General features: G+C 42.3%; 1 protein-coding gene across 7 annotated transcripts in view; it reads right to left on the minus strand.

Moving 5' to 3' along the window:
* The window catches only part of LOC148055464 (ras GTPase-activating protein 1-like), a 100,517-nt gene that overhangs the window by 58,876 nt on the left and 25,524 nt on the right, over positions 1 to 16,117 (minus strand). For 4 of the 7 annotated variants that reach the window (XR_015705372.1, XR_015705371.1, XR_015705370.1 and 1 more), the window contains exon 3: positions 1,854 to 1,927. The exons of 1 other annotated variant lie outside the window; for it this stretch is intronic. Coding sequence is in view for 2 of the 6 variants with exons in the window: in XM_087760413.1 (XP_087616539.1) it covers positions 3,297 to 3,333 (37 nt within the window). In the remaining 4 variants the exon portion in view is untranslated. Of the gene's footprint in view, positions 1 to 1,121; positions 1,928 to 2,774; positions 3,334 to 16,117 lie in introns of those variants that run through there. 2 more of the 7 variants (XM_087760414.1, XM_087760413.1) reach the window with 2 other exon arrangements.

The following is a 16,117-nucleotide window of genomic DNA, read 5'->3' on the forward strand; positions in this document are numbered from 1 at the left end:
AAAACATTGTTTTAATTTCTTTTTATTGTTTCTTCCCATTCATTACGGCTTCAGAACCCATGGAGATTTTCCGTGAATAAGAGCAACTAATTATAAATAATGACCCATCTATTCATCGGAAATGAGCTCATTATGATCAAACTATTTGTCACTTATAAATTAAAACTGATAATTTTTGAGTAAACCAAGTTGTCTTAGACCAATACAAGAAAAAATGATCAAATTTTTTGGAAAAAATATCTGAAGACTGAAGCAATATGTGCATGATATTACTTTCCTATTTATGAGGATGAGGTAATTTTTCTAGACCATTCATTATTTCTTCTCTTTAAAACAGGTATCATTCTTCTTTAATTACGAAGTGAACAAACTTTAGTGAAAAGGTGTCATGTGCAGCAGTGCTATGTGGCTCCTGCTTTTAAGCCATTTAATTCATGACTTCGTTATAACTCGTCCACTTTCATTTGTTCAAAGCAATCTATTTCATTAATAATAGAAAAATCTCTGTCCTTAATATACTTCATTTTTATGCAGAAAAGTCCTTATTGTTTACATTTCTCTCATGTCCTTTATGGAGCTGTTTCTGCTTACATATTTTAAGTCACTGAAGCTCAAGCATAGAGTGTATGCTGAAAAATTTTAAAGGATATCAATTTAGACTGATCTTTGAAGAAGACATGCAGAATTATTTGCTCTACAGTGACTGGAGTAAGCTTCCTATGAACTACTTGTGGTTAGTGTCCAGGTTTTGTTCATCACATATGCTACATCAGAACACTCATGCCTTACTGTTGTGGTTTAACCCCGGTAGGCAGCTAAGCACCACCACACTGCTGCTCGCTCACCCCCCCCCCCCCCAGTGAGATAGGGGAGAGAATCGGAAGGGTAAAAGCAAGAAAACTCATGGGTTGAGATAAAGACAGTTTAATAATTTAAAAAATTGGGGGGGAACCCAATAACAAGAAGAGACAAAAAAACCCAACAAAACAAAGAAAAACAGGTGATGCAAAAGAAAACAATTGCTCACCACCAACTGACTGATGCCCAGCCAGTCCCTGAGCAGCAGCAGCCCTTGCCAAACTCCACCCCCACCCCCCCAGATTTATTGCTGAGCATGATGTCATATGGTATGGAATATCCCTTTGGTCAGTTGGGGTCAGCTGTCCCAGCTGTGTCCCCTCCTGACTTCTTGTGCACCCCCAGCCTACTCACTGGCAGGGCAGTGTGAGGAGCAGAAAAGGCCTTGATGCTGTGTAAGCACTGCTCAGCAGTAACTAAACCATCCCTGTGTTATCAACACTGTTTTCATCACAAATCCAAAGCACAGCACCATACGAGCTACCATGAAGAAAATTAACTCTATCCCAGCCAAAACCAGTACACTTATTTATGTAATTTCTGTACATAACGACACTCTCGGAAGCAAAGATCAAATGTTATCATCATCTATAACTAGAAAATATAAGAATACAGATACTAATGTAGTTGGATGAGAGAGAAGAGAAGACGTACAAATTGGAAAAGGAGCAACATCTCCATAAACAGCTTGTTTGGTATTGTGGTTGACTTATGCATGCCGAACAACAAAGGATGTGTGCATAGCAAATAATTCTCCAAAAGGGTGAATCAGTTTTGACTGAGAAATGTTACCAAATGAGATAAAACGTTACTATTTTTATCATGCGTTGTGACAGAACCGAGGTCAGCATGCATTGTAGGATATATTGCACAAGCACAGCAAGAGGGCAGCCCCACCCAGAAAGGGTGAATGACTTCCTTGCTTTGTTTTGCTTTCGCATGCAGCTTTTGCTTTACCTATTAAACTGTCTGCCTTGACACACGAGTTTACTCACCTTTACTCTCTGATTCTCTCCCCTAGCCCACTGCGAGGGGGCAGCGAGTGAGCATCTATGTGGTGTTTAGTTGCCTATCAGGGTTAAAACACAAAAGAGACAAAGCTTTTCTATATGTTAAAAAAAAAAAAAACAAAAAAAGTTAGAAGACTGCAGTACAACTGTTCCTAAGTAAGAACTCTGAACTTGAAAAAGCCATAAATCTGTAAGATTTTTTTTTTACATCTGAAAAACTTTATCAATCCATCTTCTGGATCTTGACTCAATTTCTTGGCTCAGCTGCAGAATAGGCTACCACAGTTAAAATACTAACATAGCTGCCTGCCCTGTGTGTTTTCAAAAATCTCATGCAATGTTATCTTGCACAGAAACTATGGCTAGCTATATATATATATATATACACACACACATAAAAACTCAAACAAGAGTGTAACAACAAAAGGAAAGGAAGCAACTTCAATCTCTCTTTAAATAGAAAATGAGCCAGAAAGCAAGACTTTCAACTAGTTTAAAGTGAAAAACAACTAAGGTAAGGATCAGATGTTAAAGCAATTGATATACGTAAGAAAGAGGAGATTTAAAAGCTTTTCTAGAAAAAGAAATTATATATCTGTCGCGGTTTAACCCCAGCCAGCAACTAAGCACCACACAGCCACTCACTCACTCCCCACACCCCAGTGGGATGGGGGAGAGAATTGGAAGGGTGAAAGTCAGAAAACTCATGGGTTGAGATAAGAACAGTTTAATAATTGAAATAAAATGAAATAGAACAGTAGAATTAGAAATAATAATAATATAATAATAATATACAAAGCAAGTGATATACTATACAATTGGCACACCACCTGCTGACCAATGCCCAACACATCCCCGAGAAGCGACCGCTGCCCCCCGGCCAACTCCCCCCAGTTTATATACTGAGCATGACGTCATATGGTATGGAATAGCCCTTTGGCCAGTCTGGGTCAGCTGTCCTGGCTGTGCCCCCTCCCAGCTTCTTGTACACCAGGCAGAGCATGGGAAGCTGAAAAGTCCTTGACTAGTGTAAGAACTACCTAGCAACAACTAAAACATCAGTGTGTTATCAACATTATTCTCATCCTAAATCCAAAACACAGCACTATACCAGCTACTAGGAAAAAAAAATCAACACTATCCCAGCTGAAACCAGGACAATATCCACCCCTTATTCCATACCATCTATGTCATGTCCAGGTCTTAACCTTTCCAATACATTCCAATTAATCACTACCACTTTTCCAGTCTTAGTCTATAGGCTATCCCTCTAAAATATTTGTTGAGTTCATTTAGTCCATGACTTTGGGCTTCACTCATCATAACAGTCTTTCAGGGCAGGAGAGATGGTGTGTGGTGTTGGACTGTTGCATGCTGAAGCCAGTTCTGGTTCCATCACTGCTGCACTTTGCTCGGTTTCCTCAAAGTTCATTCTTCATTAATCTGGGTGATTCTTACTGTAATACTGTTGATATGGCATATAGTCACCATAGAAGTGATGACATCCAGTATTATATAGCAATTAACATCATACAGTTCAGTTCATTGGCTATTTTCACCCAAAATCACATCCCCTTGAGGTACACATCGGACTTCCCCGTCCTCCCGCATCACCCACCAAGTGCACTCTGATCCTTGAGCAAAAGCAATCCCACGAGTGGGTTTGCCTTTGCCCGAGGCAGGAGTAACCCAGACTGTCTTCCCCAGCATATTTTTTAGGTGTACTACAGGGATTTTATCCCCCTCTACAGTACGTAAAAGTCATGACTGGGCAGGGCCAGCTCGATTGGCAGATCCCCTAGTGTTGACTAACCAGGTGGCCTTTGCTAAATGGGTATCCCAATGTTTGAATGTCCCACCACCCATTGCTTTCAGTGTAGCCTTTAACAATCCATTGTATCGTTCTATTTTCCCGGAGGCTGGTGCGTGATAGGGGATGTGATATACCCACTCAATGCCATGCTCTTTGGCCCAGGTGTCTATGAGGTTGTCTTGGAAATGAGTCCCGTTGTCTGACTCAATTATTTCTGGGGTGCCATGTCGCCATAGGACTTGCTTTTCAAGGCCCAGGATAGTGTTCCAGGCGGTGGCATGGGGCACGGGATATGTTTCCAGCCATCCGGTGGTTGCTTCCACCATTGTAAGCACATGGCGCTTGCCTTGGCAGGTTTGTGGGAGTGTGATATAATCAATCTGCCAGGCCTCCCCGTATTTATATTTCAGCCATCGTCCTCCATACCAGAGAGGCTTGAACCACTTCGCTTGCTTGATTGCAGCGCATGTGTCACATTCATGGATAACCTGTGCAATAGTGTCCATGGTCAGGTCCACCCCTCGATCACGAGCCCATCTAGATGTTGCATCTCTTCCTTGATGGCCTGAGGTGTCATGGGCCCACCAATCTAGCAATAATTCACCCTTATGTTGCCAGTCCAGATCCACCTGAGCCACTTCAATCTTAGCAGCCTGATCCACCTGCTGGTGGTTTTGATGTTCTTCAGTGGCCTGACTCTTGGGTATGTGAGCATCTACATGACATACTTTTACAACCAGGTTCTCTATCCGGGCAGCAACATCTTGCCACAATGCAGCAGCCCAGATGGGTTTGCCTCTGCACTGCCAGTTGCTCTGCTTTCATTGCTGTAACCACCCCCAGAGGGCATTTGCCACCATCCATGAGTCAGTACAGAGATAGAGCTCTGGCCACTTTTCTCAGTCAGCAATATCCAAAGCCAGCTGGATGTCTTTCACCTCTGCAAACTGACTCGATTCACCTTCTCCTTCAGCAGTTTCTGCAACTTGTCGTACAGGACTCCATACAGCAGCCTTCCACCTCCGATGCTTCCGCGCAAGATGACAGGACCCATCAGTGCACAGGGCATATTGCTTCTCATTTTATTATACAGTGGGGCCTCCTCAGCACACGTCACCTTCTCCTCTGGCGATATTCCGAAATCTTTGCCTTCTGGCCAGTCCACGATCACATCCAAGATTCCTGGGCAACTGGGGTTTCCTATTCGAGCCCATTGGGTGATGAGTGCAACCCACTTACTCCATGTAGCATCAGTTGCATGATGTGTACAGGGGACCCTCCCTTTGAACACTTAACCCAGCACCAGCAGTCAGGGTGCCAGGAGGATCCATGCGTCAGTACCAATCACTTCTGAAGCAGCTCGAACCCCTTCATATGCTGCCAATATCTCTTTTTCAGTTGGAGTATAGCGGGCCTCGGATCCTCTGTATCCCCGACTCCAGAACCCTAGGGGTCGACCTCGAGTGTCCCCTGGTGCTTTCTGCCAGAGGCTCCAGGTAGGGCCGTTCTCCCCGGCTGTGGTGTAGAGCACATTTTTTAGATCATGTCCTGCCCGGAGTGGCCCAAGGGCTACTGCATGAACTATCTCCTGTTTAATTTGTTCAAAGGCTTGTCGTTGCTCAGGGCCCCATTTGCAATCGTTCTTCTTCCGGGTCACTTGATAGAGAGGCCTTACGATCAGACTGTAATTTGGAATATGCATTCTCCAAAAATCCACAACGCCCAAGAAAGCCTGTGTTTCCTTTTTGCTGGTTGGTGGGGACATGGCTGTTATTTTGTTGATCACATCCATTGGGATCTGATGACGTCCATCTTGCCATTTTATTCCTAAAAACTGGATCTCCTGTGCAGGTCCCTTGACCTTACTTTGTTTTATGGCAAAGCCGGCCTCCAGAAGGATTTGGACTATTTTCTTCCCTTTCTCAAAACCTTCTGCTGCTGTGTTGCCCCACACGATGATGTCATCAATGTACTGCAGGTGTTCTGGAGCTTAATCCTGTTCCAATGTAGTCTGGATCAGTCCATGGCAAATGGTGGGGCTATGTTTCCACCCCTGGGGCAGTTGATTCCAGGTGTACTGGACCCCCCTTCAAGTGAAAGCAAACTGTGGCCTGCACTCTGTTGCCAAAGGAATTGAGAAAAACGCATTAGCGATGTCAGTTGTGGCATACCACTTGGCTGCCTTTGACTCCAATTCATATTGAAGTTCTAGCATGTCCGGCACAGCAGCACTCAGTGGTGGTGTGACTTTGTCCAGGCCCCGATAGTCTACTGTTAGTCTCCACTCTCCATTAGGCTTTCGCACTGGCCATATGGGACTGTTAAAGGGTGAGCGAGTCTTGCTGATCACTCCTTGGCTCTCCAGTCGACGAATCAGCTTATGGGTGGGAATCAGGGAGTCTCTGCTGGTGCGATATTGCTGCCGGTGCACTGCTGTGGTAGCAATTTTCCACCTGTTGTTCTTTGACCCTCAGCAACCCCACAATAGAAGGGTCCTTCAAGAGACCAGGCAGGGTAGACAGCTGTTTAATTTCCTCCGTCTCCAAGGCAGCTATACCAAAAGCCCACCAGTACCCTTTTGGGTCCTTGAAATACCCTCTCCTGAGGTAATCTATGCCAAGGATGCACGGGGCCTCTGGGCCAGTCACAATGGGGTGCTTCTGCCACTCCTTCCCGATTAAACTTACTTCGGCCTCCAATACAGTCAGCACTTGGGATCCCCGTCACTCCAGAAATACAGATGGGTTCTGCCCCTTTATAGCTTGATGGCATTAGGGTACACTGTGCACTGGTGTCCACTAGAGCCTTCTACTCCTGTGGGTCTGATGTGCCAGGCCATCGAATCCACACAGTCCAGTACACCCGGTTGTCCCTCTCCTCCACCTGGCTGGAGGTAGGGCCCCTCTAGTCCTGGTCATAGCACTCGTTACTCACTTCTTGTAAATGCGAATTAAAAATCCTTTCATTAAGATCGGAAACAAAAATCAGCCCTTCTACCCTGTCTGGGGAACTGCTCACTGGAAACTGGAGCAGCAATTTTCCCGGGAGAACCCCCTTTTGTAGTTGTTTTTCCTTGCAACTCACATACCCATGCCTCTAGGGTCAAGGTAGATTTTCCATCCCACTTCCTCATGTCCTCTCCATGGTCACGCAGATAAACCACACGGTGGCCCGTGGTGTGTATCCACTATATCTTCTCTCTTGATGAAAGGGACGCTTACTTCTAATGGCTAAGATACAGGTCTGTACAGGTGGAGAGTAGGACCTATCCTCTTTGAGTTGCTGGAACTCCTGGGACAGTTTCTCCACAGCTGAGACACAGGCCCATAGGGAAGAAGAGAGACTTTCCTCATATTGTCAGAGTTGGCTAGCCATTTCATCCACTGTTGGTTCCTCTCCCTCTTTCCAGGTCATTATTGCCAATGAGTTTGCGTTTGATGATGGTGCGCTCCGTACAAACTTCCGCCACATTGGTCGTGTGCATTGGACTTTGTCTGGATCTTTGGATAACTGCTCATTGTCCAGGTCATTATAAATCACTTCCAGCACAGCTAATTCCCTCAGGTACTGGAGACCTCTCTCCATGGTGGTCCACTTGCCTGGGTGACATATAACATCTTCCTTGAAGGGATACCTTTCCTTCACACCTGACAGGAGTCGCCTCCAGAGGCTGAGGGCTTGTGCCCCTTTTCCAATCGCTTTGTCAATGCCCCCTTCCCTAGAAAGGGATCCCAGCTGCTTGGCTTCCCTACCCTCTAAATCCAGGCTACTGGCCCCATTATCCCAGCATCGGAGCAGCCAGGTGATGATGTGCTCGCCTGGATGACAACTGAAATCTTTTCACATATCTCACAGCTCACTCAGGGACAGGGATCGGGTGGTTACCATCTCATTTATGGGTTCTGCCTCTTCCTCCTCCTGCTCTCTTGATGGCCCTGGCTCATCATCAGCCCTTAGTAAACGAGCTGATTTCCTTGGGTATTTTTTCTTCTGTATAGGGGTAACTGATACTGGCACGGGTTGGTTCTCTGGATCAGCCGCAGTGCCTGTCGTGGGGGCTGGTGCAGGGGCTGGCGCAGCGGCTGTCATTTTGTCATCACATCCAGAGACCTTCTCTTCCCCTTGAGGGTTCTGAATAGTGTTGAATAGGGCTTGGTAGGCATGGGCCAGGCCCCAGCACATTGCAGTGATTTGTGTCTCTCTGGAGTTGCCAGGGTGACAACATACTTTTTCCAAATACTTTACTAGTTTTTCAGGATTCTGCACTTGTTCAGGGGTGAAGTTCCAAAACATCGGAGGGGCCCATTGTCCTAGGTACTTGCCCATGCTCTCCCACACACCCTGCCACTCATAACTATCCAGCCTTGGGGCAGATCGCTGGATGATATTCTTAAACTGCTTATTGACCTTAGACAAAACTGAAAGAACATTCCCAAGAACTACCAATAGATATATCTTAACTACCCAAGGATGTTCAAGATATACTGAAAAGTTGTTGTAATGAAGGAGGAAACATTATAGAAGGCGGCAGCAAAGGTGCCATTCTGTATTTCCTCCATAAAAAACCTCTCAGAGGAAGAGATATAATTGCTAATTGGCTCCATGAGGTGGTACCCAAAGTACAGTAATGGCTTCACTACAAAACCCAAATACCAGATAACGCTCAAGGGCAGTGTTTTAATAACAAATCTCCCAGGCAAAACACCACTAATCACTGCAGAGCACAGCAAACTGCAAAACCCAACACCAATCTTTAACACGTACTGCAAAAACGAGAGCATGGTGCAAATCAGGTAGACTAATATCAAGAACAGATGAACCAATATTATGACCAGCAACTGTTAACAGATACAAATTCCTTAATACACTCTGATTAATCTGTTATTATCTCAAACCCTTCCTGCCCCACGTTGGGCGCTAAAAAGGACTGTCGTGGTTTAACCCCAGCCAGCAATCAAGCACCACACAGCCGCTTGCTCACTCCCCCCACCCCAGTGGGATGGGGGAGAGAATTGGAAGGGTGAAAGTCAGAAAACTCGTGGGTTGCATAAGAACAGTTTAATAATTGAAGTAAAATGAAATAGAATAGTAGTAATAGTAATAATAATAATAATATAATAATATACAAATCAAGTGATACACTGTACAATTGGCTCACCACCCGCCAATCAATGTCCAGCACGTCCCCAAGAAGCGATTGCTTCCCCCACGGCCAACTCCCCCCAGTTTATATACTGAGCATGACGTCATATGATATGGAATAGCCCTTTGGCCAGTCCGGGTCAGCTGTCCTGGCTGTGCCCCCTCCCAGCTTCTTGTACACCGGGCAGAGCATGGAAAGCTAAAAAGTCCTTGACTAGTGTAAGCACTACTGAGCAACAACTAAAACATCAGTGTGTTATCAACATTATTCTCATCCTAAATCCAAAACACAGCACTATACCAGCTACTAGGAAGAAAAAAATCAACTCTATCCCAGCTGAAACCAGGACAATATCTAAATGGAAGGCTGGAATGCAAGTTACAGAGATAGAGGACTCGAAGACTGCATTACTTTAATTATATTGGGTCCTTAATGTAAAAAGACATCTGAAACACTGAAAATGCTAAGAGAAGGGAGAGAAGGGACATAGCAAGAAATAAAAACAAGTTCGATACAACTATCCTTCCTGTCATTACCAGCTCTTATTAGTATTACTATTACTCTAGCACTAGTTAAATCTATTTTCTTGCCAGAATTACCCTACTTGATTTACTCAACCGGTTTCTTGACGTTCTTATTTAAGATTACTTTTATTATTGCTATAGACAGGTTTACACATCAGACCATTGGACAGAAAGAGCCAATTCCACCACTGCTTTAACTCCAATAAGTCATGTAACAATATTGAACAAAATAAACAAAAATCTACAATAACTCAAAATATCACAGTTTGCTTCAAAATTTTATCTTTTTTTTTCCCTATAGATGGCAAGGTCATGAATGTGAAACAGGCAGAGAAAAAGATTGATGTAGTTAACTCACATGGTAAACAAACCACAGAAGCAGTAATGTGATAGAAATCACATTCTGAGACAGACCCTTAATGACTCAGATATTCTGTATTACTTTTCAAAAGGAAGTGGTGATTTCTGTATGGGGGGGGAGAAAGGATATAAACTGTCACATGTCACTTCTTGACTATATTTATACTCAGGGCCTTACTGAAGTCACTTATTATTGTCAAAAATGCACAAAGTACCTTAGAGATTTCTTAAAATTGCCATCATAGGAGTGGAGAACAACAGAATCCTACATGCATCTGTCACACTGACAGAATCTGGTTTTCACTATTTCCTTTCAGCAGAGGGGCTACTAAAGAATTTAAGGACAAAAGACAGATCTGCCTAGGGATCAGAATGAAAGTGAGATGTACAGTGCCAATAGACACAAACTGTTGTATTCAACCTAAGTTAAGACACACTGGTGACTAGTTTGGTTGTCCAGCATTTAGTGCCTTTGTTAACCCTCAGCAATTACATCAAACAGGAATTTGACACAACTGAGAATGTGAACTTTTCCCTCATCCGTATATTTCTCTTTATGATTCATCCCCAAATCTTCCTAACCCTAACCTTAGTCCTCCCTCAGAAAACAGGTACATATTCCCTTGCTTATCTGGCATTAGCACTTAAAGTAAAGATGAGAAAGTTCTAACTTTAAAGAGGAAGTGGCCAGGCTCTTATGATGACAGATGACTCTTCACTCCAAGCAAATACTGATTTATTTAAATAGAAACAGAATCAGTGGAAATAGTAATGGGATGGAGTTTACCTTCTTCAGTGGAGCCTCTGGTCTTGTGACTTTCAAGTTCATACTGCATAGCTTTCATATGTACAGAAGACTTGTTGAAGTCTCTCTTGTACATAGATTTGGAGAATGAAAGTCATGTATTTATTCCCCATTGTTTAGAGATGCACTGGACGGTGAAGGTAGACCACAGTAAGCTAATAATATAATAAAACTTTGCATGATACAAACACCTTTCTTTAACCTCACCAAAGTCAAATGTCAAAACAATCATTTATTACTGGTCCTGCGAGACTGCATTTTTATACACTGATTTCTCATAGGAACAGGGTTAATTCAGTGCTTGTACACTTAAGTCACATGAATGCATGTGATAAGTCACACTCTGGACATACTAACGAAGGTTTATCTATCAGATGGCTGCATACTGCTGTAGATGGAAAACCACCAAAAATTAGTGTACGGCCATTCATCTCTTCATATTGCACATGAAAAATACAGCAAGAGGACAATGAGGTTGTTAAAGTAAGCGCTTAAGAGTCAGAAAATGGCAGAATTAAGGTTCACGGTCCAAACTTTTTTTTTGGTGCGTATCTATTTATGAGACAGCCTTTAATTCAAATGATGTCATACTGGTTACCTCCCACCACCTCACCACCACCCTCAGGTCTTGGCTTGTTTCCATGAACAGGATGGAAAGTGCTGACACAATAAGCAGCTGTTATTGTTTTTCCACTGCTTTCTATATTGCTTACTATATTACTTACCATTCACATTCTGCTGTAAAGGCAGAGTTATTGATAACCTTGGGAGGTTTTCAATAGCGCTACCATTATGAAAGCTGAACACATCACACACATGAACTAATTGGTTCTTACAATTCTCCCACAAGACAAAGAAATGGTATTAATTCCATTTTACTTACAGGGAGCTGAGGTATTCAGACTGAGTTCACAAGTGTCCATTAATATTAAATTTCAAGTTTGAGATGCCTACACCTGTTTTTCCAAAGCACTCGGCAATATATATATATAGGTTTTTACATGTGAAAAACTCCTGCTTACTTCAATTGCATTTGGAAGCATTCAGCACTTCTGCAAATCAAGCCTAGGTTCTATTTTGTACACCACAACCTGGATGGTCACTGAACCTCTCTACTGTAAAACAGACAAGACAGACAAAAAAAGGCTTTTCGTACTTCAGAACCTAGAGAAATAAATTGTACTATACAGTGAAAACAGTAGTTTTCATAGCACTGATATTTGTTCCTTTAAAGCTTATTTTGGTAAATATGCATATGCAAATACACACACATATTAGACTTAAATTGTAAGCACATAAATTTTAACTATGAAATAGAATTTACCTAAGAATAATTGAATACAGGATTTTAAAGGACTTACTGATGTTAGTATTGGTTAGAAAAATTAAAAACCAATTGGGACACTGTTGATGCAGAGTCCTCAATGAACTGTTGAACATGCTAGCTTGCTAACAGATGAATTCATGCTATTGGGATATGAGGAAACTGAAATTAGCACTAGCACCTTTCCACAATAAGTACTGTGATAAAAGAGATAATAGGAAAGAACAGAAATTATTGTTTGACTTACTGTCACAAGAAATCTTGCTTATAACTTCATATTTCTGACCTTACAACAACTGATACCATGCCACGGAGCTAAAAGAATTCACAGAAGAAATATTTTTTATTTTCTTTCACACGGGACTTCTGTTGCTTACATATACTTCTGTATTTATATAATATACAAAAACATATTCTAATTCTAAATACTTTATCTTGATGCTTAACTATAAAATACTTGCAAAGCACATAAAACCCAAATGAAAGGGGAAATTGAAATTCAAACAATTATGGCATTCTGTTGTCAGAATACCCAACCTAAACCTCCCCTGGCGCAGCTTGAGGCCGTTTCCTCTCGTCCTGTCACTTGTTACTAGGGAGAAGAGACCGACCCGCACCTCGCTACAACCTCCTTTCACGTAGTTGTAGAGAGTGATAAGGTCTCCCCTCAGCCTCCTCTTCTCCAGACTAAACAACCCCAGCTCCCTCAGCCGCTCCTCATAAGACACGTGCTCTAGACCCTTCACCAACTTCGTTGCCCTCCTCTGGACATGCTCCAGCATCTCAATGTCCTTCTTGTAGTGAGGGGTCCAAAACTGAACACAGTACTCGAGGTGCGGCCTCACCAGGGCCAAGTACAGGGGCACTATCACCTCCCTGGTCCTGCTGGCCACACTATTCCTGATACAAGCCAGGATGCTATTGGCCTTCTTGGCCACCTGGGCACACTGCCAGCTCATATTCAGCCAGCTGTAGACCAACACCCCCAGGCCCTTTTCTGCCAGGCAGCTCTCCAGCCACTCTTCCCCAAGCCTGTAGCGTTGCACGGGGTTGTTGTGACCCAAGTGCAGGACCCGGCACTTAGCCTTGTTGAACATCACACAGTTGGCCTCAGCCCATTGATCCAGCGTATCCAGATCTCTCTATAGGGCCTTTCTACCCTCCAGCAGATCAACACTCCCACCCAACTTGGTGTCATCTGCAAACTTCCTGAGGGTGCACTCGATCCCCTCGTCCAGATCATTGATAAAGATATTAAGCAGAACTCGCCCCAATACTGAGCCCTGGGGAACACCACTTGTGACCGGCCACCAACTGGATTTAACTCCATTCACCACAACTCTCTGGGCTCGGCCGTCCAGACAGTTTTTTTACCCAGCGAAGAGTATGCCCATCCAAGCCATGAGCAGACAGTTTCTCCCCAGGAGAATGCTGTGGGAAACCTTGTCAAAGGCTTTACTAAAGTCCAGGTTAGACAACATCCACAGCCTTTCCCTCATCCACTAAGTGGGTCACCTTGTCATAGAAGGAGATCAGGTTAGTCAAGCAGGACCTGCCTTTCCTAAACCTATGCTGACTGGGCCTGATCCCCTGGTTGTCCTGAATGTGCCGTGTGATGGCACTCAGGATGATCTGCTCCATGACCTTCCCCGGCACTGAGGTCAGGCTGACAGGCCTGTAGTTTCCCGGATCCTCCTTCCAGCCTTTCTTGTAGATGGGCATCACATTTGCTAACCTCCAGTCAACTGGGACCTCCCCGGTTAGCCAGGACTGCTGATAAATGATTGAAAGTGGCTTGGTGAGCACTTCCACCAAAGGAGGAAGTCTTATGATACACCTTCACAAACTGACGTCTAAGAATATATAATGTCATTGATCAGTGAAGATAAAAATATGCAATAAAATACAAGAAATTGAGAGAAACTATTAGTCAACTAATCAAATTTCACTTAAAGAAAAAACTTAACATCTAACATCATGTTACCTCACTCTCCAGTTTCCAGAAGACAAGTTATATCTCTAGATATTTCAAAACAAGTTACAGTAAAAAAGGTTAAACATGTCTGACTCTACTTAGTTTTCTACTTCGCATTTGACTTCTTTACAAAGCTCATGAACAATTCAAAAACAAAAGGAAAAAACAAATTTAACTGCTGAGAAACTCAGATAAGTATATTATTTATCTGTAGTTGGTTTCTTACACTTTTATTCTATTTTTCTTTAACAGGTCAGTATTCGGATACATTCCTGCTTTAAAAATCTCTTCTCAGGTCAGTTGTTTAAACTATATTATTTCTCCCAAACAGGAGTGTAAAACGTATACTAAGATCAATCTTCAGAGATGAAATTTGAAGTTTTTAAGCATATATCACTGCAAGGGGAGTCAGCAAATAATATAACTTTAAGGATCTAGACTAGATCTCTTGGCATATTTTCTACCAGATTCCTTATAAAATCCATGGTAAATTATTCAGAGATTAGGCTTCTAAAAGAAATTTAGTGTTTCACATTTTATTATTAAATCAAGCTCAAATGAAACCTTTCTTCAGAACACACAGGACTAGTAAATACAAAGACTTCTGTAATCACAGAAAATTCTGAAGGACAAGATGAAAAGATAAAGATTTTCCTTCCCAATATTTTATATCACTCCGCAACTCATCAAAAAACACACTACTTCAGCCAAAAAGAATTTAGTTTTGATGATGGACTCATACACTATCTGTCAATCATATGCTGCATGAACATATGCCCATATCCAACTTGGCGGGGGGGGGGGGGGGGGGATTGGGAGAATTTTCACCTAAAATATTGGTATTTTACTCAAACAGAAATATGTAAGGAAAGTTTAATCCGAAAAATATCACTTTTAGGAAACAAAATATCAGTGAGATTGTTGAGCAACGGAAATTTCACCCATTTTTGGAAGGCTGCAATTGGCAAAGAACAAGCTTTGGTGAAAGTGACACTTCCAGTCTGTGGGACCCAGTGGACACACCCCTATATTTGACTGAAATAACTTCAAGACTGCTATTCTGGAGACTGAAAAAAGTTTGAGTGTAGCATCTGCCCTTCTAATAAAAAAAAACATATACACTCTGCAGTCAACAAATGAAACCAAAACCAGGTCTGTTCTACGAAGAAAAGTATCAGCAAACAAATTAGTTTCCTTTGAATAGTTATCTCTTCACATATTTAATAGATCCAAGAAGGAAAGATTCTTTAAGATTTAAAAAGATTATAAGGGTCCCTTTCTTAGAAAGTCTTTAATGGTTTCCTATTTTCTATCTAAGATGCCAGAAACAATTTTATGGTGGACATGAACCAACGTTCAACACCTGATATTGGCTACAATAAGCAGAAGTTATTAAAAATAAGACTCTTGAAAACAGCACTTAAAAAGCAAGTATTAACATAATTTAATTTTCTACTACTGCTACATAGTAATCAGTTCCCAAACAAGAATCAGTATAGCTGAGAAGCAAGAACTGTTAGCTCAGACAGTATGATGCAAACATGAGCATACTATTTCTGTTTGCTTTACAAGTAAATTTGCTTTCTGTTTATTTCTTGTTATCTAGATAGCTGACAAAGGTTTTTTCTACTGCTGAAGATGCACTTGATATCCTATTTTGTGAAGACGAACATTACACTGCGGCACACTACTTGCTGACTAACATTCAAGCGCTTCCCAGCACATACCTCATTTAAACTAAATGAGAATAAATTAATGTATATAACTTGCTAATGGTAAAATAATCCTGGTTACAATTTCAAATAAAGGGCTATTTGTATTTAGAACAACTAATTCTAATGCATACTGAAAGCTGATTCAAGCAAATCCTCGTATTATTAAACACATAACCTCTTTGTTTCTCCTCATTATTTATTTCTTATAAAGGAAGCACCCAGATTTGCAACGACTTTGACATTCAAGTATGTCCTGTGAGCTGCAATAACTGAGGAATAGACTCAAAACAATCTCCTCAGACTACTAATAAGAAGCCTGCATGTTACTGTAAATTTAGTCACAACAGCTTTAGACAAGTATCCTGGCTTCGGCTGGGATAGAGTTAATTTCCTTCCTAGTAGCTGGTACAGTGCTGTGTTTTGGATTTAGGATGAGAATAATGTTGATAACACACTGATGTTTTAGTTGTTGCTAAGTAGTGCTTACACTAGTCAAGGACTTTTCAGCTTCCCATGCTCTGCCAGGTGCACAAGAAGCTGGGAGGGAGCACAGCCAGGACAGCTGACCCAGACTGGCCAAAGGGCTATTC

Source organism: Nipponia nippon, unplaced genomic scaffold, assembly GCF_047370975.1.
Source record: "Nipponia nippon isolate SJK-2023a ecotype South Korea unplaced genomic scaffold, ASM4737097v1 scaffold_22, whole genome shotgun sequence".
In the NCBI taxonomy this organism is placed as follows: Eukaryota; Metazoa; Chordata; class Aves; order Pelecaniformes; family Threskiornithidae; genus Nipponia; species Nipponia nippon.